The following is a 23,185-nucleotide window of genomic DNA, read 5'->3' as shown; positions in this document are numbered from 1 at the left end:
TGATTAAGATAATTATCTTGTCTTTTATTAATGATCACTTGTATAATATACATAGTCCAAACTTAAAATTTAAGCCTCAGCATAGCAAACACAGCTCAGTCTGTTACACTTCCTTAATTACATTACTATCTCCTTCAAAGTGATTTGTTTCTATGTTTGTAGTTAAGCACAAGGCTACACAATGGGCTATTTGTGCTCTGCTCACCATGGATATTGAAACCTGATTTCCAGCATTGTATGTTTGCAGATATACCTTTGTGTCACTAAGGGGCTCAAAGTGATTGCATTTATCTTGAGAGTTTTATTTTAACATTCACACATTTCAGTTCTGAAAACAACAAAGTTTTTGCTTAGCTGGATTTTTTATATTAAAAACACAAAATTTATATTTCAAAGACTTCAACAAAAATTTCTAATTCAGTCTTTCTCTCTGCATATGTCATTCAGATGGAATAATTAGGATAAATGTAGTAAAACAGACAATCCTGTTAGAAACTGATAAAATTTAATCAATAAACTGTAGACTAATAATAAAAATTTTATTCCAAATTCCATTTTACAAATACCTTAATCTATGAAGTACAATAGTTTACAATATTGTGAGTTAAATATTCTAATTTTATTCAAGAATATTGCACGTAACAGTAATGACTATTAATACTGAGATAGAAGTATATGTAATAAAAGTAAACAACTAAACTTCATAAACTGATGAGCAGGTGTTACAATTCAAATACAGTCTTAAATATTTTATGGAAATCCTAGAACTGGAAAAAAAGAATTACTGTAAACTCTGTTTTTAATGCTTACATAAAGAGTTCAGAAAATTAAAGAAAATTGTGTCTGCCCTCTGTAGTGGTTCAGAATACTCCACATTGGGTGTGCTGTCAAATTTAGGAAGGATTTTAAAAACATAGATACGAGAATAATTATGGTTTGATAATGCGAAGTAATGTTACAAGGTATAATGCTGGACAAGAGCTGCAAGTTTAAACACAGTATAATATCAGCCTATTTTTCTAAACATATTGTACACAACTTCAAATTTAAACTGCAAAGAAAAACAAGTTGTAAATAAATTGCTAAGCACTACTTTTTCTTTGCAAAAATAAAATGTTTAATTCCATAATACTCATATTATCTTTGTTTCTTTCATAGCCAGCAATCACATAAAACCATATTGAGACCATTCATATTAATTAGTAAAATAAGGAAACTGTTTAGGTTATAGACACAACTCACATTTTTTTTGCTCTTATTCAGGAAGATTATTTCAAGAATGTCTCAGTTACACAAAAATTATTCCTTTTTGAAATTATAAGTGGATTTCCCAACTATAGTTTTTACAACTCATATCCACTTGATCTTTAACATTTTTACTGTAACTGATACCACAAAAATTACAAGTTCAATCTTTACACACACTCTTTTTTCACAGCACTTCTTGAAAGAACAGACCACAAAAAAAAAAAAAGACATTTATAACTAGGATTTGTTTCCATAGAAAACCACAGCAAAGTACAGAACTCTACAAGTGGTGTATTAAGAAAATTCATTAGTACACTAACTGTGAAAGTGACAAATACATGAGTAATTTCCCTTCTGTTTACAAATTCTGTTCAATAACTTTCTTTCTAATGGAAAGGAAAAAGAAGTGTGTATTTCTATAATTACCACAGTTTACTGCTTTAAGGTGATGCTAATAGTCCATCTTTTGACCTCCTGTTTTAAACTAGAAATCCCTTTAATTACCAGCTTGTCTCACCTTAACATCTTCACAATTCTCTCACAGCTAGTGTCATCTTTGTTTGATTAATCTCAACACTTTTCATTAGCATGTTTCTAAAATATCTAATTCTTTTCACTAAATATCTCTTCTTGATCACTACAGTTTAGTGTAATTTTCCATTATGGCTGCAGTTAATATTATTCATAACATGCTAATTTTTGGTCATTTAAGGGTTAATTCTGTTTTATCTTGCACTATTCTTTCTATAAAATGTTATTATAAATCTTGGTTTACTCCACTTTTCTATTCTAGGACTATAACAAAGTTTCACACATACACACATCTTTATGGCATTGGTGATCAGCCTAGTTTAGATATACACATTGGATGTTAAAGCTGAAATCAGAAAGAATTTAGAACAATAAAGCATACATTTTTTCCACACAAACACTTTGGTGATAAGAATTTCTAGTTATTCACACATGCACATGCACAAATTCATGTGTTATTTTCAAATCTTTATATTTCTGTACAACATACAACATGGCCAAGAGTCTGAACCAAAATCTACATTCTGAAGGGCATGTTAACAAGTCTTCTTTCAAGTACCCTTGTGTGGGTTGAACAATATGATATTGTGTGTATTCCAATACAAGTCAGAATAATGGTATACTAAAGACCAAACATATGGAATAAAGAACTCTTCAGGCTGTTCTTCTTCAACATACTTAAACTTCAGCTCTGGAAATTTCTGAAATTTCAATACAGTATTTTTACACTAATTTAGTGCTCAATATACAACATATATATACTGCTGGATAAAAAAACAAAATAAATGTAGAAACAATGCTACTTTATTCAGCTGTGAATCACAAAAGATACAAAAATTATACAAAAGAGTAATGTATCAAAAATGTATTTTGTTTTTAACTTTACGAGATGTATATAACTAAAAAAATATATTGTTACCACAATGTCTAATGAAACTGTTCAGTGTTAAATGTCCTAAAAATAGTGATGAGTAAATAAAAAATGTGCAGTCAACCTTGGATTATAGCATATATGCAATTTGCTTGTCTAGAGAGCTGTTTGCAACTCTCTTTTGTCATTTAATGTGTTATTTCAATAACAAAAATTATACTGCATTTCTTTTAAGCAAAGGAGACTGATTGCAATGTATGGTTAGAAATACATTTGGATTTGAATTCAATGAATGCATCCAGCACAATAATGAGTACTCAGGTTCACTGAGTAGCTGTGGGAAAATTTTTGTCTGTTGGATGCCACAGTTCCTTGTTATTTTACTGAACACAAGAAAAGACTGCTACCAAAGCAAGTTATTTGACAGTTGTAATTTATAAAAGTACTATCAAAGGAAAGGTATTCAATTTAGTTCATGTGAGATAGTACAATAAAATTGTATAAGTATACAAGACCAATATAAAAATTAATATGAAGACTGACAGATCAATAACAATAAGTAATTTAAGAATTGCAAAAAATGAATAATTTTCCTTTAATGTACTTATAATTTTTTTCCTATGATTAACTGTTTAGGAGAAACACAGCATGACAGACAGACATTTGCCTATTATATAAATAACATATAGTCTATCAAAAATAACTGGGAAAGCACTACTACCCCACAGTATACTTTAATCTCACATTTTATAACTAACTGAAGTAAATATATTTTGCAAAATCAAGCTTGACCAAAAAGAAATGAGGCAGAAAAGTGCATTTGTGATGATCAATATTCGTAAATTCCCTTGCAAATTAATAACACAGCATAACACTTGGATATGGCTATCAGTGTTGTCATTCATAAACTAAATTCATGGCATATTTATAGAATAATAATTGGTAAAAATCAGTTAAATGACAACTTCTAATATACAGAAAAGCCAGTGTATAAGTCTATGTACTGAAAGTATAAATTGAAATGTACAGACAATAAAACTTGAAAAATATTTGTTGATTTCTTAATTTAGAGTCTACACTGATTAAAGATGTTTGTTTTCACAAAAAGATGTTGATGATATAATAGAAAGTAACTTAATTCTGAAATGATTTGAGTTTAAAGTTGAATGATATATTTACTTTCAGGATAAATTTTATGCACTTGACTCTAGACTAGGTGATCCCACACTTATATTGTTGCTTTAGGCTTAATATACCGAGACTCACTACTCTTATAAGGTTTCATAGCTCTTTTGCACCCTGTCACTAAAATTGTAATGATCAAACATAAATCAAACTATTCTATCTGGAAAAATGCATTTTAGCTTTCATGAATCCTTCTATTTCAAGAAATCAAGTGTGATGTGACACACACTGGCTTTTATATAGGTTAGATACAGATTCTACCAGATACTTTTTTAATACACAGTATTTTAGGAAAAAAAAATACTGAACACTTTAGAGTTGAACCATTCACAATTAAACTATTTGGACAAATAATGTAAGAAGAATACACTAAATTTCACTAAACTAAAGTCTTCATACTACAAAATCTCGTTCTACAGTTAACACAGTGATCAGTTTACGCATAAGTTGAATGGATATCCGAGTTCAATATCTCTTCATACTGTAAGGTTGTTACATATACATATGTATGCATGTATCATCTAACAATGACATGACATTTACAACATGTAACCAATTAATTCTGGGGATACATCTAAATAATATTAAGAATGTCCCAGTTTGATATAAACAATACATAGAGATGTTACTTACCTTTAGTTTATCTCTAGGCCACTGTAAAGAGGCTTCTCGAATAAGCTCATAAACTTCAGAGACAGTCAAATGTGCATCTGTTGCATCTAGTCTAGCTGAGAAATATGTCAGGACCTGTTAAGTAATCAAGTAAACAAGATGGTTAATGTTTGTCATTCAAGTGCCAAACTACTAACTATATCAATCTGCCTAAAGTTATTTCAGTACAATAACCAATTTGGAAGAAAAAGAAATATACCATTAAACATATATTGTAATATATTATTCTTTTTGAATTCTACCTGTATGACTATTCAGTCTTCACCTGTTCATTACCTTACAAAAATACACCAAATGCCATATTAGTTTCTTTACTCAAAAAAAATATTGTAACAGTGTGAAATAAGTTTGTCTCTAAGCATAGTTCTGAACAATAAATAGTTTAAATTTCTTAGTTCAACTTTCATATTACAAACATCAGAAATATAAAAATGGAAACAATTATCATGATATGATTTGTAATATATTGTCAAGTCATGAGATTTTATATAATTTAGAATAACCCCAAAGCAGTACTTATATCACTTTTAAAATCAGTCTTAAAAAACAAAACAACAGTAGAAGATGTTCAGTGATGTTTATATTTCTGGTAATATAATGTAAAGACATAAATAAATAAATAAAGCTTCATTGATGAGAATATTTTGGTATCTACATAAAACTGAGTATTTTTGAAGAATTTTTACACACAGTTATTTAAATGATCTGGGATATTTACAACATCACAATATCCAGCTAGGAATGCAAAATTTAATAAAAAACATAACTGACATACTGCAGAAGTTTGAAAAGTTACACCAAAAACTCCTATAAAGTCGTTAACAATTATTGGGTACTACTCACAAACACAAGGCACAAATATTTATAACTTCAAAAACCAAGAAATGCACTCAGTTACAAATGAGTTACTAACAGCACAGTACACACACATAACAGAGTTCTCTATAACTTGTGATTGAATGAAATGTATCAAACAACAAAAATAAAGAAAAAAATCACATACAAAGACCATTATGAATCACATGTTAAAAGCTTAACTACCCTAGATGGTAATTGACTGGTCCCACATGTAAAACATGATGGAATGTTGAAGCCAAGTCTAACAATGATTAAAGTTAAATATACCATAACCTAATCAAGTTCCATTTGGCACTACTGATCAAAGAGACTCAAATATCAAAGAATATATTGGAAAATGCCCCAAAACATTTTTTCCTATAAACATATAAAGTAGCTCTTGAAGGATAAGACATCATAAAACTGAAGTCTTGGTTTGGACAGAAAGCACCACAGATGTCAACCTGAAATCACAAACTTATTTCTATACCATTCAATACCAGCACAACCAATGCACTGCAACATATTAAATAAATGTTGCCCATTAAAAACACTCAGTACAAATAACCGATAGAAATAACACATTTTCTATGTAAAATATATACAAATTTTCAATTACATACAAATGATTAAATGCAATATTCACAGCATTTTTGTTCAATAATTTGTATGTGACTCATGTTAAACCTCTGAAATTAAGAAAGCTAGACACCTACAAGCAATGTTGTGCATAATATTTTAAAAAAATGTACTTACAAAAGTTGGACACTGGAAAGGCTAGGGTTAAGACTTTTAATGTATAACTGAAGACTGGTATGTTTTACAAACAAAAAACTTCATGAAGTAATATATGAGTAAAAATCTTTGTATAATGCAGTACAAAAGTATCTATCTTACTGTAAAAACTTTTTAAAAGACACATCTAGGAGAGAAAACTCCTATCTTACAATAAAAAAAGATTTTTAAATACATATCTAGAAGAGGAAAACCCATCTTATTATAAAAAAAAAAAAATTTAAAACATATCTAGGAAAGAAAATCCTGTTATTTTATTTAAACAGAACATTTGCTCTTTGTCAAGTTTGATACCAAAAAGTTTTCATAAATCAACATATCCCAAACTTGCTTGGTTCATGGCACCCTTAGTGTCTTAGCAATTTTTTCATGATGCTCCTAAGCAAAAAAAAAAAACTTAACAGTTCTATTTATTAAGTAGTTAGGTTCAAACAGCTTTATACTTTAAGTATATATGTCTTAACAACTTAGTAGCTGTTTGAAAAAATAAAACATATAAATTAAAAGTAAAAACAATATTTTTATTTCATTTTTAAATAACCACAATTACTTGTGGGATGTGTGTACTGAACAGCTTCTCAAACCTTGGAATCAGATTGGACACCACCAACACCTTCACTTCCTGTTCCACCTTGATTTTCGCATGGTACTTGCTTTTTATCACAGCAACTGCTGAAAACCCAGCTTTGCAGAGATATGACGTCGCAAATGGAATTAGGATTTGCTAAGCTTTAGCACTTAGCAGCAGATATTCATCTTTTACTGATATCCAAAACTCATTTAGTTCCATGCTGCCAAATTTTGTTTTTAAATTCTTGTCAGAAGACAGCTCAATAAGATTTTCTTCTTCTGCAGAGGTAAATTCAGATGGAGTCTTAACCTTGAATGGGTCTTGGATCCATGCAAACTTTTCCATAACTTTTGGAAAGTAATTTTCAAACCAGTCACTGAGCTGTGTTAGGAGCTCCTCAAAAATAGATTTTAGTTCATGGGTAAAATCAACTTCAGTGGATGTAACAAACTGCTGCAACAGGGGGAAACAGTCTTTACCACCATCTTCACTCATCTTCTCCATAGTAATAACTTTTCACTGAATGTTGAAACCTTCTCTGCAAGTTTCAGAATGTGCATGTTGCTTCCCTGTAGAGAGAGATCCAACGCATTCAGTTATTCGAAGAGACTGCACAGGTATGTTAATTTTGACAGAAAATCAGTATCCAAGAAGTTTTTAGCACATTTGTGTTCTTCTTCAAGACAAGTGTAGAATTTCTATCATAATTTGAACACACAGGACAGTACACCCTCATGAGAGAGCCATCATGACCTACAGTAGTACAACAAAGATGTGTGCTCAGATCCCATATCCTCACAGTTTTTTTTAAAAACCCTCACTTTCTGTGGCCAAATTTCTATAAAGTTCACCACTTTCAACACACTTTCCAGGACTATGTTCAGTGGAGGACTCAGGTACTTTGATGTGACACAAGGACTTCCCTGTGGATTATACAGGGGGTCCACAGTGCATCAAGGGCCTGCAATCATCCATAACAGCTGAGCAGAGCAACCACCATCAGTAAAGTTGCCAACACACTTAGTCCAGTCCAAGTTATTTTCACACATAAAAGTGTCAAGGACCTCAAACAAGTCTTGAGCTTTTGTAACTGCAGTGATACTTTTACAAGAGAGAAGGTCTTCCATGAACAGTGTGTAGCAAATCAAATGGGCATCCTTGTTACTATCTATCGCCTTATCTAGCTGTAACTCGAAATCCTTCTCTTTCATTCTTTCAATTAGCTGAATGTTGAGGTCTTCAGCCATGTGTTGAATTTTACAACTTACAATATTGTTAGATACAGGTACCTTTAAAAGCAGTCTTACTGAAGATTCACCAATCATAATGTTCACATATCCACTGCAGCCAGCAAAATCAGTTCTTCTGTGATGGTGTGAGGCTTTTAACATATTGCAACTCTATATGCCACACCCTGATGGATGCTAGTAAAACAATGCTTCGTATTGATGTTTGTTTCAAAAATGTAACTTTTTGTTCTTTCAGTTCTTTTAACTTTCTGGTAAAATAATCATGGAATTTACTAGCCATGTTAGGATGACTGGTCTCTAAGTGGCATTTTTGTTTACTTGAACGCATGCACTCCAGAGCCAAAACTTACAGACATAATACACTCTGTGGAGACTCTTTACGATTCTTATCTACTGAAGTAAAACCAAAATCTGGATAAATATATAAATATTGTCATATTTCCAATACTTCTGTTTTTTCACAACTTTGTCACTGGTCTGTGGTTCATCATCCTTTTCTTCACTCCCACATTTCTCATTAATATTAAAAAAAATATTTCCATTTTTATGCACAAGGACTACAAATCAACAAAATAATTCACTGAACTTCGCTAGACCTCACAGACACTTGATCACAACACCCTTCAGTTATTTCGATTAGTGACGGACCCAGAGAGTCAAAAGATATTTATATACAAAATTTATGAAAATAAGAAAATTTTAGAAGGTACTGGCATAACCAAAAGTACAAGTAAACAAAAACATATCTCAAACATTTGAGAACATCACTGAAAGGAATGTAGCACAATCTAATGTCAAATCTGTGAACTACCTTGAGTTAGTAGTTTGTGGAGTGTCCAACAGATGTTGATCTCACTGTGCTTCCCTCGAAAATTTGAAATATCGGGCTGTGCCCCTGTGAGTGAGTTCACCACAGCACTACAGGGTGCCTTGTAGTACAGTTTGGGAAACACTGTCTTAAATAAAAGTTTTAATCTTTTCTGGATGAGTGCCTGAAAACAATTTTTTTTTGTAATATAATAGGCTTTGACATTCTGTAGTTTAATATTTTAGAAGTGAAAAAAAACGTTTTTTTTAGATGGTACCACAGATCATAAAATCTTGATAGCTATAACTTTTTAATGTCAGATGATTCTTTAGGCCTAATCTAAAAACAACTGTATGAAAAACTGAAACATACAAAACATTAACTTGATCATGGTAAAATAAAAATGATGAATTTGAGCAAAACCCTAACCGTCTCAGAATGGTTGAGCTTTACACGCAAACTGTCACTAGAAATTTGTTTGGATGTTCGGTAACACATGAGTATGTCCAAAAAACACACGTTCCAGTGAAGTTATTTTTTTATATTTTTTAAAATGAATCGTTACCTAGAGGGACACTCAGCACATTGTATACCTCTGCCATACAGCATTGATCATAAGTTTTCAAATCATACAAAAATGTGTTAGTACATCCATTGTTATTAATGGACATGGACCACATTTGGCAGAACAATTACAAATAATATTTTACATATGTCCACCAAGTTACATCAAAATTTGACCATTTTTGACTGAGTAAAAATAATGTGAAAAATAAGTCCTCATGCTAAAAGATAGGGATTTTTGTGACATTTATGTGACCTTGACCTTCCAAAAATTAATCACTTCTAAGTTGGGTTGTAGTTGAAGTCCATTCAGCTGTTTGAGAAATTTAGCAACACACACACACACATACAGAAGTGGAAAACATAACCTTCGTGTGGCAGAAGTAATGAATGATTTTTCTCTCTTGTTTTTTGCCAGTAGGAAGATTTGTGTGAGCCTATGGGTGGAAGTCTGAAAAACAAGTTTTTAAGAAATTCAATAACTTACCAAAGTGAGAGTTGGAAACAATCACAATCCATAATTCAAAACCATCTCCCACTTTTAGGAATGTTCTTTTTAGCTCTTGACATTTGAAAAGTAAGCTGTCACTTAAAAAAGGATTTCACTACAAAACTAAGAATGTTTTAATCAACAAGGACCACTTGTTAAAAAAACACAAACATAAAGCAGCTGAGGTACATACTGTCTTCTGAACAAGGTACTCAGAGAGAGATTAAGTTCAACATTTTTATGAGAGAAACCTTAAAATTTTTACAACACCAAATACGGTATTCTTCAAAAAAGTGAGGTGAATATGACTTGACATTATTGTTCATTTCATTGCTTCTCCAGCTAATATGAGATTCTCCATTATATGTCGATGTACTTCAGCCAGTTGTTCTTGCAAATTCCACACAAAATCATTACAATTATCTTGCAGGTCTGCATCCAGTCAGTGGCTTCCCAATGATTCAATCCACTGGCTGTTCAAGTTCTCATCTCATCATCATCAGGCTGTAACTTTATGCCCACTAAATCATGAGTAGTGTTGGTAATTCCAGATCCCAACTGATATTATTTTCTTTACTAAACCAGGAAAGTTTTCACTCTAGTGTATGGTTGAAATGTTCTACCATTCCATCTGATTAGGGGTACAATAATATTGTTTTGGTTTCTTTACATTTCATAATTTACAACACTCCTCAAATACTGCTAACTCAAAGTTTCTCCCCGTTTCAGAGTGAAGCAACATAGTAAAGCTGATTCTTGTGCAGAACTAATCAATCAGACCTTTTACTGTTGTAACTACTCCTTTTTTTGGGATTGCATAAGTTTCTAATCACGTTTTAAAATAATCCATAACTGTCAGTTATATACTAGTTTCTAATATTAGTTTTTGACAATGGTCTTATGATGTCAACTGTTATTCTTTCTCCATTGGTGCTCCAATCTGGAAAAGTTTAAGTATTGCTCTCCTTGATTTAGATAGCTCGACTTTTGCAGCACATACTTTAAATAAATGCTGGACACCATTCCTGAACATCCCTTCTCATGTCACTCTGGTAGAAACTTTCCCGACATTAACCAAGCATTTTTTTTAAGATTTCCACCTGAGATGCCATTATTATTTTGTGCTATCTTAGTTTTCCATCTTCTCTGCGGTTTAACAAACAATAGGTGTAACATGCTCCAATGAGCTCATTATGATTTGGTCCTATGCTGGTCTTTCTAGTTACTGCACCCTGCAAATAATAATAGATCACATATCTTGATTTCTATTTCTGGAAGCAGCAGTCTGTAAACAGTTCTAAAGTTTTTCTTTCTTCTTACAATTCTTGCAATTTTTTTGGCAAGATTATAAACTAAGACTGTCTTTATTACCATGAATCTTGCTGCTTGCATGGTATTCAATCTTCTAATGGTACTGATCTAGCTTTCCAATCCATTTTGTTAATTATTCCTTGGATCTTTTACGACTATGAAGCCAACGTAAAGCAGAATGATTTAACTAAATCAAGAATGGTTGTTCATAAATATAATAATGAAATTATGTAATGTACTCATTATAGTCAAAGGATCTTTTCTGGTAATACAGTAATTACATTCAGGCTTGCTCAACATTCTGATGCAATATGCTATCACTCTCTATTGTACTTATTTTATTTATAGCACTACTCCTATTCCATAAATACTGGAATCTGTATCCAGTATCAAAGGTTAGTCTGAATCTGAAAATCATTAGATGTGTTGAAGCCAGGACATTTTTAATCTGTTTAAAGGTTCTAACCCAAATGAAGGGTTTTTCACCCTTTTAGGTTGTGAAGTGGTTTGGCTGTGTTTGAAAATCTAAGAACATATATTTGGTAGTGAGTACAAAAGCCAAGAAAACATTTTAGTTGACCCACATAGTCAGCTCATGGTCAAATATGAGTTGAAACTATCTTTTTGGAATGTGTTTGTACACCATCTTACTAGTCATTTCACCACCTTCTGAAATAACTGGCATTTCATTGAATGTAGTTTTATGTGAGCTTTATGAACCACTGGAAGATTTCCTGCACTCTTTTTATTTTGTTTTGGAAGGTCTTTCCAAAGACACTGATATCATCAAGGTGCACCAAGATGGTTTTCCAATATAAACTATACAAGTTCCATAGGTTGTTCAATATTGCCGAGTATTACAGAGGTCAAAAGACATCATTCTGAATTGCCACAAATTGCTGTAAAAAAATACAATTTTCTCCATATCTTCATCCTCCATCTTCATTTGATGGTACCCTGAGTACAAAAAAAAAACACTTGGCACCCAACAAAGCATCAAAAGTACTATTAGTCCTTGGAAAAGGACATAAATCCTTCACTGTAACCTCATTAACATTACAGTAATCAAAACATAATTGAATGGATCAACATTTCTTTTCAATAAGTGCAACATTAGAAGATCATGAAATTTGTGACTTCTCAATCAGTCCTAAACAATCTTTCCACCTTTTCTTTTATGCAAGGGAAGCCACCTTGATGGTTGATTGTTACTGAAATAATTTCAACATCCTGTAATGTTAGTACTGCCAAGAACGTTTGGTCCTTTGGAGAAAATAATTGCTTTAAGTCAATTCTTGTGGCTTTACTGATACCAGTAACATTTAACTTTGCTTGTGTAAGTTCTGTAGATGCATTGGGAGGTCTCCAGAAAGTTTTAGTGCCACATACAAACAATGCTTCTGTTGTTTTGGTAAGGGATCCACAATCTCTATAGCTTCCCACTTTCCTAATCATCTATATATTTCTTCCATGCTTCCTGGTTTCTAGTTTACCTTCCTGTAAAATACTTTCTTTTGTTAGAATGACCCATCCTGTTTTGTTAGTTATAGCTTAATCTTGGCACCATCATTGCTTCAAATGCCATTGCATATACTAAAGCTTCTTAAAAAGTCTGGAGTCAAGATTGTTTAATAATATCCTGAATTTTGTTTGACATGCATCTTCTTGGTGTATAAACCAAACCTGTGCTCTAAAGTCACAGTTTTGTAGTTCTACTAAAGACATACTGGTAGGTGAACCAAGATTGCTCAAGTTGTTTCCTTAAAGTCAGTTGCAGGCTGGATCACACTGTTCTTCTGAACAACTATTAGTTCTAGCTAACAACTTGAATCAGGAGAAATATGCTTCCCAAGGAACTGATCCAACATACTCATAAGGTCATTTTTGCAATAATATTCTCCTCTGATCCCAAAGATGGAATAGTTGTGCAAAAGGACAGAGTCCAGAAGTGTCCCGTGAGGGTTGTTTTTCATTTCTTCAGTAATGTTAGTGGGTTGGAGAATGTTAAATTCTGTGTCAATACAATGTCTCTCTGGATGTGTGTATATACTCTCTCATCTCTAATTCTAATTTTTTTTTTTTATTTATATTTTCTGCTTGTTTACTTTTTCTAAGTTAGTATTTCGTTTCTGCATAGGAGTTTTCAACAATTTAAGCATTTGTTCTTTTTGATCAACCTTCTTATGATTTGCTCTATCACTACCTTTATTTTGTAATTCACTTCTTGAGTAAATCCCTTTATTTGCTGATTTGCTATTACAACCCATCTATCCATCTTTCAATTACTTTGCATTAGTTCATTCATATTCACAATCTGTTCATCTAATTTACATTAATCTACCACATTTGTTGATATGCTAGCATGTTTACATGGATTTGCTAGCACAGTTTGTTGGTTTACATGGATTTGCTAGCATGTTTACATGGATTTGCTAGCACAGTTTGTTGGTTTACTTGGATTTACTAGCACAGTTTGTTGGTTTACATGGATTTGCTAGCACAGTTTGTTGGTTTACATGGATTTGCTAGCACAGTTTGTTGGTTTATGTGTAGCATTAATTGATTCTAACAGTTTGTTGGTTTACATGGATTTGCTAGCACAGTTTGTTGGTTTATGTGTAGCATTAATTGATTCAACCACACCAGTATTTCTTCTTTTTCAACTCCTACATCTTTCATTGCTCTAGTATGCATGCTTGGTGCTTGTTCCTTGAGTGTAGGCATGAAAAAATACTTCAATCAGCTTCTTTTATTAACTTGAAAAAGATGAAATTGAAATATCCCACCATTGTACTGGTCCAAATAAAACCATGATAAATATTCCATACATCAATTTGAATGACTGGTTTATTAGCCACTTGTACTTCCACTTTCCATAAATAAGACTTGAGTCTAACAATGCAATTGTTTCTCTGGTACTGGACTCTTGATTGTTTCCCTGAAAATACTATAAGACTACCAGAAACTTGACTTATCATGCTATATGCTGAAGTCTAAATCAAAGATGTTTCCAAAACATAAAAAAATTGATTGCAGAGGATTTCACAAATAGGGTTCATATCAGATGTGGGAAGGAAGATACTCCTAATACTGTTACATAAAACATGGATGTTAGAAGAATCTTGCAGCAGAAATAAACCACCCTATACTTCTGACTCCCAAACACTATTCTTTAACACTCCTATGAAAAGACGTTTCTAGTCCTGATTTCTCCAAGCCTGTTCCCCTGGCTGTGGTTTCGCTAGATAGTAGATAGGGACAGTGGGAATCTCATTAATCCATTCATTAATGGATTTAAATGGCAATTTCATTTAAATACAAAATTATTAGCCTAATATTAATAACCTTTCAAGTTGCTTTGGGGCCTATTAGGCCCCACTTTTCGTAGGAGTGTTAAAGTTATTACAAAATGTTGGTAATTGGAACAATCAACCCTTACCCTAATAGTTTTGTAATAGTTACACAACTAACCTCTTCCATGACAAATCCATAATACATGCTAAACATCTAAGTTTTGATTTTTATACTAACTTATCATTTTTATAGCATACTGACTTATCACCTGCATACTTTTCATGTAATTTTTTATCATTAGTATTGTTTACTTACATATATTTACATGTGTGAAAATTACTAGTTCTAAAAACTATTTTGCTTTCTGTGTTATACAGGAATATTTCTAAAACAACATTACTCACATGAAATAATATTTCTTACCGTTTCCAAGTTCTGTATTATATCCTGAAAAGTTGGATGAGTGCGAAAAGCTTCAAAAACATGACGTTTATAAAGAAGTGTGTACACGAGGTTAGGGTTGTGTGCTAACTGATGTGTTAAACAGGAATTAAGAATTTCTAAAACCATCCGCAGAACTTCCTCTAAAACTGACAAATCAAGCATCTAAAAAAGTAAACTTAGCTTAAGAAACAAACACTGTCTACAAACTTAAATATGAAAAATCAAAATATCAGAAAATCAAGTCATTTATTCACTGAGATGTTTCTCTTAATAGTTATAATAATTTTAACACATGTATTAATTACTGAAAAGAATCACCAAGAAAACAGTTACTACTTCAGTCATTGTAACCATAAAACTTTATAATGTAAAAAAAGATAAACCTTAAAACCATTACACCATCAAATTTTCCACCATTACTTTTACGAAGAAAAACCTTCCAGGTATAAAACTATTCAAAGCACCTGTAAAATTCTAAAAAACTTCAAAAAGTACTCAATCTAATCAAGTAATGTAATTTATTGATTATCTACTTATAGAGATAGGTATGCTGGACAGACAGTATCATTTTTTGAACTAAGCACTACCAAGTTTTTCACACAAAAAAAACAACTTTGAAGATGTAAAACAATTGATACTAACAAACTAGACTTGATGAATAATTAACTAAAAACAAACATAAAACAGGAGGGTTAAATATAAGCCAAATATAATTGTTAGAGAGCAATGAAACTATTGTAGGTGATAAAGTAATACTAGCATTTAGCAGTTGCTGTGAAGCAGATATACTGTTTTTTGTTTCATCTTTCTTTAAAAAAGCATCAACTAATTACATAATTCTGAAAATCCACATCCTATTTTTATTTTTTGCATGTTTCATCTAAACCATATGTAAATTTTTGGTACATTAATTTCCTATTGAAAATAAAATACTTTGCACCAATAACATTTCATTGACATAACCTAACTTTATCCTTTCATTGAACTTAATGAAAGTATATGTAAATTAGCAATATCTTCTCACATAAATATGTTAAGATAAAAAATCAGTTATGTTTTTTCTACCTGAAACATCACTGATGAATAGCACAAACCAATCATGGTTTCCATGTTTAATAAACAGTGCTAAAACAGTCAAAATGACAAGAATAAATATTATTTTAGCACATTGTAATATACAATACTTGTTGTGCATTATAATATGCAACACTATTTTAGTACATTATAAAGTGATGCAAAATATTAAAAATTCCAGACAAGTCATCAAAAGGACTCACCAAGTCAGTAGAGAAGTCATCCTCACTGTCTGTTCCTCCACTAGTTCTTCTGTTCTTCAGTTGATCTACAACTCTTGTAAGCCGTTTGGCTAGATGTTCAAATAAGCTGTAAAATGAAACACAACAAATTATCAAGAACATGTTCTTATATGTTCAGAAATCCAGAACATCTGTAGAGATATTTTAGTATAAAATATTTAGCTAAATACTTCAAAGAAACTTTCACATTATTATTTTCATCATTATTAGGAAATAAATAACAAATGCATGCAGTGTCTTAGAATATTTAAAGAGATTCTAAATAGACGTGTATCATAAGTCCGGTTGATTTCAAGAACTCTAGCATTAAGTTCCACTTCCAATGATGTAATTCACTGCTTCATTAGCCAAACAATTGAATTACAGAGAAGATCAATCTAGACGATGACAAAGTCTTTGACAGATGGCTAATTGATTAATTAGAACACTTGCAAAAAGTTAAACCAGGACCATTTGTACTGACCATCCCCAGTTCTGAAGTGATTGACTACATGGAATAAAGCTAACCACACCCAACTCTTGAACTTGGTCTTCCCTAATCAAATATTATACAAGGAACAAAGTATGTGAAGTAATTTCTTTTTGTGAAGACAAGGTGTGAACTAGAGCTGAACAGTAACTAGTTAACTCACTAACCATGAGAATATTCACAAGAACACTCCACTAAATGTACATAAACTAATTCTTCAACAACAATAATTATCCTTAAAACATTATCCCATAAAACTGGTACAGATTCTTTTCACAGTGGGTGAAAGATAATATATAATAGAACAAAAATAAATTCATGCCAATCTCAGAAAGACAAGACCACAAACAGCCCACACTTAATGATATCTTCCTTTCTCCAGTGTGTTTGTATATATCAGGGGCAAATTAATACAGAGACTACTGGGGCTACAGGCCCAGACTCAAAAAATAAAGGTTTCTTATAAGGTTTAGTCATGATCATAATAGGACCAGTGGAAAAATGTAGCTACAAGCCCACCTAAACCATACCACACACACACACACACACAAAGTGCTAATGGAATTGCTCAAGTGTTGAAAGTTTAGAATCTAAAAGCTAAAGATAATAAAAAAAATTACATAAGTAGCCCAATGAAGTAACAAGTCCCAAAATGTGTAGGAATTCTGAATGAACTTGTCATCAATTTGTCTTACACGTTATGATGTTTCATGCAACATTTGGGTAATTTCTTAGGCTTAGAGATTAGGGTTTAATATTTTGCAACACTTAAGTCATACAAAATATTTTCATAGAATCGTTTTAGTACATTTTGTAAGTTACACAGTTTTCTACTTGAAAACAGTCTCAGTAATACAAACAGACAAGTATAACTACTAGTATTCTATGTTTTATGTGTAAATATTTTGAAAAAAATAACTAACTATAATTCTGTTCAGATTTTACAGATGAAATCTGTGATTTATAAAACAAACAAACAAAAAAACATGAAAGTATACATACCTCACAAACCGCTGAGATACATAGGGGTGAAGGGCTTTAAAGTGGCTTGACATGTTGGCTAAAGCTGCCAAACAGTTTGTATGAAGGTATTTGTCCTGAAATGTTTCACACACAAAAATAATTATATATAGTGCAAATTACAAGCAAATTTGAACATGTATGCATTAACTTTTATTCTAAAGGTCTTCTTACTCAACACACTCACACATTTAAAAACTATTAATAATAATATACATACTGAATTAAGTGAAATCTCTTTAAAACTGACTTTGTAACAGTCTCAACAATGTATTGTCATGCACTTTGAATAAAAGAGTTCACCTTTGGTAAAGACAAAAAAATTCAAATCTGTATAACAAAAAAATCTGTCTCCAGCTATGATATACATAAAATACAAAAAATGCACAATTCTAATTCATGATCAAAATAAGATATTTATTTCAGAGTGAAAAGTGTTTGATAATAAACAATTAGACTCAATCCTCTGCTAACTATGAAAATTACTCTCCTGAACTACAGTTATTATAAAGTAGATGGATGAAGTAAGTTTATCAAAAGTTAAAATGTCTCCCAAACACATCACTTGAGCTATACCTAAGCTATGTTTTACCACAAAATACATAACTCTTCAACTGACATGACATACTATACAACTTCCATTTTAGCCATGAAAGTATGATAATAAACTACATGCAAGCTTGAAATTTACTACCACTGTGAAGAATTTGGTTTCATTTTGAATTTCGTGCAAAGCTACATGAGGGCTATCTGCACTAACCGTCCCTAATATAGCAGTGTAAGACTAGAAAGAATGCAACTAGTTTTCACCACCCACTACCAACTCTTGGGCCACTCTTTTACCAACTTCTGTTTTAGCCATGAAAAGTATGATAATAACCCACATGCAAGCTTGAAATTCTCCACCACTGTGAAGAATTTGGTTTTGTTTCAAATTTCATGAAAAGCTACTCAAGGGCTCTCTGCACTAACTGTCCCTAATTTAGCAGTGTAAGACTAGAGATTATGCAGCTAGTTATCACCACCTACTGCCAACTCTTGGGCCACTCTTTTACCAACAAATAGTGGAATTGACTGTCACATTATAACACCCCTGGCTGAAAGGACTAGCATGTTTTGTGTGACAGGGACTCAGATTACAAGTCGAGTGCCTTAAACACCTGGCCATGCCAGCCCACACTGTAAAAAAAGGGTTTTTCCTTCAAAAGCTTTCCAAACTTTCCATTTTCAGATAACAAGTGAAATATTAAAATATGTCTTATCATTTTTCATTGTGTATTTAAAAATAATATGAATTACTTGTGAACTGGGTGTCACAGTACTTATAGCACTGGATAGTTGAGCTGAGATTTTATGTTATTTCTTTTTTACATTTATTTTTTTTTTGTATATTTAATCTTATATTTACAACAAGATATTTGAATATTCAGAAAAATACAGATGCAATTACAGATTAAAGCAGATATCACATTACATAATAAAATACCTAGTGGTACAATGCACTTCTTTTCATGTTTTTTATCATAGAAAAAGAAAACATTCTTTATACATATTTTGTAACTATAATATAAATAATTTCTAAAAAAAAATTCATAAAACATGTTTTTAGATTTAATTTTCGGAGGACACATTAATCAGCTTTACTTTTATATGATAGGCAGTCAGCGAGTTTATTACAAACCTGCGAATAAGATATATAATAATTATGAAATGGAATACAAACCCTCATTCTAGTTATGTTAAACTGGATTGTTCTAATCACAACGAGAACTAACAGACCACCTAGAGAAATCTCCGATATTGATCGCTCTGTATACCAGGAGATATTTTTAATAACCTGTAGGGAGAAAGAAACTTCTACTTTAATAAATAGCAAATTCATAGGATTTAACATTTTCTTTGGGTAAACCTAAACAACTTTCTGTTGTATCAAGATGATTGTTCATATTTTACACAATGTAAAATCTGTGCTTAATGATAACTGTTACCTCTTAAATGTGTGTGTATGAAAATCTTCATATTCTTATGCATTATGATAAAAATTCAATAACAGTTACATAATTACAAAAGAAAAACAAAGAAAATACACAAGCAACTTTTCTTTAAAACACCTATGTATCTTTTCTCACAATAATGACAGAATTAGCTCAGAGTAAAACAGTCGAACCCTGAGTTACACCGATTCACACATACACACTTTATACTATGCAATCAACATTTCAACTCATGCAATACTCTGCTTCATGCTTACATGGTAGACCAGTTGTTGATTTGAAGTCTTAAACTTGGGTTATTTTACAAGACATGATAAGAAAACTTGGATAACTGATAATAAAGAATAGTTTATGTAATAGTTCAAATAGATGCTGTCTATCAGGCAACAGAAACCATGTCTTAATAGAATTAGGTTATAGAAAAAAGAAAACAAAACATGTTGACATGTTAATCTCAATCATGAGAAACGTGCACCATTCCATCTTTCAACTTAACATTTAATCCATTTGTGGTTTAAATGATTTACTCTTCAATAATACTAAATTCCACTAACCCTTCCCTTAATCTTTCCTTATTTTCTTTTCTTGCATCTTCTCTATATGCATTTACTATACCTTCACAGTTCTCCTTCCCATAATTATTTCCCTAAATTATTATTACCACATGTCTAATTAGAAATATTATTTTATCTTTTAATGTTTCTTTGTTTTTTTTCTAGCTTAATGTGGTGTTTATCACTCAGGTAGCCACTCAGGTAACTTTCTGCTTCCATAGTGTCAGTATCACCTCTCGTCTGCTCCCCTTGAAGACTTGTGAAAACGGCATTGAAGAAAGACTGTGATGTTGTACCCAAAAGTGAGAGTAAGTCTATTTCCTTGGCCCAGAAAACAAAAATCCTTGAGAAGTTGTGAGAAGGCAATAGTGCTATGCTATGTCAGTTGCTCAGAAATACAAATGAATTGACTATGCATACCATTAAAACAAATAAACAAAAAGTAGAGATTGTGTAAAAACAACAACTCCTGTGAGTTTGAGGTCATGTTTGGTGACAATAATTCCTCATTTATAGGTTTGAGAAACTCCTTAAATTTTGAATCAATGAAATGAATAGTACAAAAGGATCAGTTCTTGACAGGGCAGCAATTAGGGCTAAAGCTTTGCCTCTGTATAAACAAGTAATCAGAAGTGAAATAAAAAGTAGTGATGCCACCATGCTACTGACTGCAGGTAGGAGTTGGTTGAACAGATATGTTCAGGGCCATAATATGCAGAATGTGAAGCTGGATCTGCTGATGTGGACAGTGCTAGCAAGTTTAAGCAAGAGATTTTAGGACTTATTAAAGTTTTTAACTATGATAAAACAGGACTTACTCTCTTTATCTCTCTCTCTTTTTTTTAATAGAACAAAATGGGCAACAGAACTTATTTAATCAAAGAACAAAGTGTGACCAGTGGTTTCAAGGCATGTAAAGATAAATTAACTCTACTGTTTTGTGCAAATGCCTTAGAGGACTTTAAGTGCAAACCCCTTTTAGTGTACTTAGGCAAAAATCCCTGTGCATAAAATGGAAAAAGACAAAAAAAAATCTGTCAGTAGTATAGCATTCCAATAAGAAAGTCTCAGTCTTCCATGTTGTTTTTGAGAACTGGCTGCATAATTCATTTGTACCAGAAGTGAAGGAATTCCTTGCAAGAAAGAACCTCTCATTCAGGGTTCTTCTTGAGTTTCTGTTGGACAATGCACCAAGTCACACATCAGAGTTACAGGTAACATAGAATTAAAAGCAAAACTACTGACAAATTCTAAAAGAGAGGATGTGACAAGAAAGGTCTGATTCTCTATTTGAGTAATTTACAATTAATTTCATAGTTTCTAGGGAGAGGGATAAAACAGAGAAGAGAAGATATGTGGAGAAAATGTGTCATGTGTCACAATAGGGAGAAATTCAGATTTTTTAAAATATTGCCTCATAAAATTAAGAAGTTAAAACTTGTGTACCATTAAAATATAGATTGTGAACTGAGATTTTATGCTACACTAATTGGTATAACATAAAGTAGTTCAATAACATTTTGAATGTAAGCTATTAAAACCTTATGACATGCACAGCAAGTGATGCTAAGAGAAAGGGTTAATACCTCGAGTTACATGGTTTCAATTTACGGTTTTTCAGGAATGTATCCCCTACATAGCTCAGAATTTAACTATATATCTAACTAGGTTACAGAAGTACAACACCTTGAACAGTCCTTGCATGTACTTCTGTAACGTAGTTAGATATATAGCCATAATCTGGAAATGTATGCATGTCACATGTAAAATAATATATATTTTATGTAAATAATAGTGAAGGATCAGTTTTCTTACTATATAGTGAACAGCTTCATTAAATAAATCATCTTCACTCAGAATCAGCAAGATGATCAGAGCCATGTATATATGATGGGAACTTCTCTCTGGAGCCTGGTATAGGATTTTCAGGATTGGCATAACCTATTATAATCACATAACAAAACTGTACATTAAGAAAAACTGCTACATCAAAGTATCTTTTGATTCTAAGTGTGAATCAACATTAACATTATTTTACTATTTAATAATTTTTGTATTTTGATCATGAAAAGTGCTTTGCTTTATAATGTCTATATCATGCTAAAAACAATTTCCAGTTTATATACATCAACACAGATTTGCAGAAATATTGCTGGAAATCATTAAATTATATTTAAAATAACCTACTTCAACAGATGCAGAAAGAAGCCTTGAAAGTATACATAACTCTGCTTGAACGTTATACTTGTAAAACTGAATTATTACTTTCTTCTTCTTATAGTTTATGACATTGACAAAGAAGTACTAGTTACCAATGTGTCCACATCTGTACGTGACAAGACATATGTTCTGAAGTTTGGGTTACGATGGAGAAGCAGATACAACAATAATGTGGTATTGTCATCTTGAAGGGTGGAACACAGTGTTGAAAACAACTTGGAGCAATCAACTTTAAAGGCAGGTGCTTCATCTGCTGAGGAACTACTTGTTGTTTCTAAAGAAGAAAATAAAACGTTGTTAAACAATTGTGGATCCCCGATTCAATATAAAACAAATAAATTATATCAGAACTAAAAAAGCATAAAGTAAGACTTTATTATTAAATTCTTTCCCATGTGAGAACTCACTATTACACCTGCTACTTTTCACAAATATTTAAAACTATCAAGCATAACTGAGTTAGTCATATAAAGATATTTCACTCTTCATTGCATTAATTTTCTACCTGAATTACTTTTATTATATATAATAACACCAGGTATATTTTCTTGTTTCTTAATATTCTAGATAACAATTCTTTAACTTAAAATATATTGAAAAAATTACAACATGATGGGTCCAATGCTTTTAATTCTGTGTAATAAGTTTCAAAAATCATAACTTACTTACTTGATTTATTTGAAATTCTCAAAACCATGTATTATCAAATGAATAAATTAAAATATGGTATAACTAGCACTT

At 31.7% G+C, this 23,185-nt stretch overlaps 1 protein-coding gene across 6 annotated transcripts in view; it reads right to left on the bottom strand.

The window, feature by feature from the left end:
- Positions 1-518: 518 nt before the first annotated feature.
- The window catches only part of LOC143249759 (dymeclin), a 65,777-nt gene continuing 43,110 nt past the window's right edge, over positions 519-23,185 (bottom strand). For 5 of the 6 annotated variants that reach the window (XM_076500135.1, XM_076500137.1, XM_076500133.1 and 2 more), the window contains 8 exons: positions 22,537-22,718; positions 22,040-22,165; positions 19,400-19,513; positions 17,659-17,753; positions 16,149-16,254; positions 14,851-15,033; positions 4,469-4,582; positions 519-2,480 (listed from right to left, as the gene is read on the bottom strand). In XM_076500135.1, coding sequence (XP_076356250.1) covers positions 2,331-2,480; positions 4,469-4,582; positions 14,851-15,033; positions 16,149-16,254; positions 17,659-17,753; positions 19,400-19,513; positions 22,040-22,165; positions 22,537-22,718 — 1,070 coding nt within the window. In that variant the 3' untranslated portion in view covers positions 519-2,330. The other variant, XM_076500138.1, reaches the window with a different exon arrangement.

Source organism: Tachypleus tridentatus, chromosome 4 (genome assembly GCF_004210375.1).
Source record: "Tachypleus tridentatus isolate NWPU-2018 chromosome 4, ASM421037v1, whole genome shotgun sequence".
In the NCBI taxonomy this organism is placed as follows: Eukaryota; Metazoa; Arthropoda; class Merostomata; order Xiphosura; family Limulidae; genus Tachypleus; species Tachypleus tridentatus.
Note: the sequence above shows the minus strand (reverse complement) of the source record. Positions and strands in the feature narration are given on the sequence as shown.